The 1,494-nt window shown below is 40.5% G+C and overlaps 1 protein-coding gene across 1 annotated transcript; it reads left to right on the forward strand.

Annotated features, from left to right (window-relative positions):
* Positions 1-369: 369 nt before the first annotated feature.
* Positions 370-932, forward strand: LOC149832058 (small polypeptide DEVIL 4-like). Its single transcript, XM_090012345.1, has one exon. The coding sequence runs from the start codon at positions 467-469 to the stop codon at positions 599-601; it is 135 nt and encodes a 44-aa protein (XP_089868471.1). The 5' UTR covers positions 370-466; the 3' UTR covers positions 602-932.
* Positions 933-1,494: the final 562 nt, after the last annotated feature.

The following is a 1,494-nucleotide window of genomic DNA, read 5'->3' on the forward strand; positions in this document are numbered from 1 at the left end:
GAAGGGGGACAGTGGATAGGGGAAAGGGCTCATTTTTTATTTGTAGTGCCAACCACTTGCGCTATAAACTAATAATATATATCACAGTATATGATTAAACTAATCATACTGTATGTTTTTTTTTCTTGGAATTCAAGTAGATGGGTATGAGTGAAAGTATTACGTCTTTAATTATATCATAATGTTATTGTCTAGTCATGCAAGTTGGCGACCATATGTAGAGTTTGTCTGTACAAATGGGGGGCAACGCACACGCTCGTTATCCCTTGCAGTTGGCACTTTATGCGACCAGGCCTTGCCTGGACCACTCACTCAAACAGCAACCTTCCCCTTATATAACACCCCCCTCCCCCTCAACCATTCAACAACTGTTAGTTTCATCTGAATCAAAGGCATCCACAATTCACACACCAACAAGCGTTCCTTCATTCAAGTCAAGGCTTTTTAGTGCACAGGAGAGTTAGCCATGAAGATGGGAGCAGAGAGTCCATCAAAGAGGAGGTTGTCCAGCAGAGGACTAGGGGGAGCTCTCAGGGAGCAGAGAGCTCGGCTCTATATCATCCGGAGATGCGTCGTCATGCTCCTCTGTTGGCATGACTAGTCCCACAGGTCAGACCTTGTCGGACCAGACCAATTTTGTAACTTAAGCACAAGCCAGGCCCGGGGGATCGAACCATCGGCCTCGGCTCAGATAGTTTGCCTGGATGGTGATCATGAAAACCTTTTTGCTGCTCTTGGAGATCTCGAGCATAGTTTGCGCAGATTGAAGAACCCCCCAGACATCGGTGAACTCTGGCCGGAAAATATGTAGATTAGAGATTGTTAATGTATTAGCTTAGACTAGTCAACTGACTTATATGCTAGTGTAAATACAGATAATTTTGTTCTAACTTATAGATGACTGAGAATGAAAGTTTTTGAGTTGTTACTATGCATATCTTGTTCAGTTCTTGCTCCTTAATTTTTCAAGTGATCTGGCAATTATAGGATTTCAATTCAGGGTCTCTTGGTTAAGATGCAAAAATGCTGATTTGCTGGTTCTCCATGCTATGGATTTTAGCTGTTTGACAATGCCCAAACCTTGACCAAGTTCATGAAATCCAGAATATGAAAGTTATGCTTTCATGAGTTGGCCAGATTTTAACAAGCTGAAAAAATTAGAATTCATGGATTAATTTGGTCAAGTTTTAGATAATGCCGAGCTAGTGGAAACATTAGAGTTCATGACCAAGTTCACAAGTTTTGCATATGCCAAACATGCCCTAAAAATTCAAATAAGTTTGATCTTGCTTTTTGGTCAAGTATCTCACAAACTCAGCAATATGGAAAGATTGCAGGCAATTTGCACTAGAAAAAACCTGCTACACGCTGAACCATACCTCTTAATTAAAGATCAAGTGCACTATCATGTGTATATTAATTAGCAGATGCACACAGTGTTTGTTTCCTCATTTGGTGATTAATAGACACATTGTTACTTAAACTTCAAACAAT

Source organism: Nuphar pumila, chromosome 7 (genome assembly GCF_984573655.1).
Source record: "Nuphar pumila chromosome 7, dmNupPumi1.hap1.1, whole genome shotgun sequence".
NCBI classification, from domain to species: domain Eukaryota; kingdom Viridiplantae; phylum Streptophyta; class Magnoliopsida; order Nymphaeales; family Nymphaeaceae; genus Nuphar; species Nuphar pumila.

Coding starts and splice junctions, on each gene's coding strand:
- LOC149832058 (XM_090012345.1), top strand. CDS start 467: ATGAAGATGGGAGCAGAGAGTCCATCAAAGAGGAGGTTGTCCAGCAGA.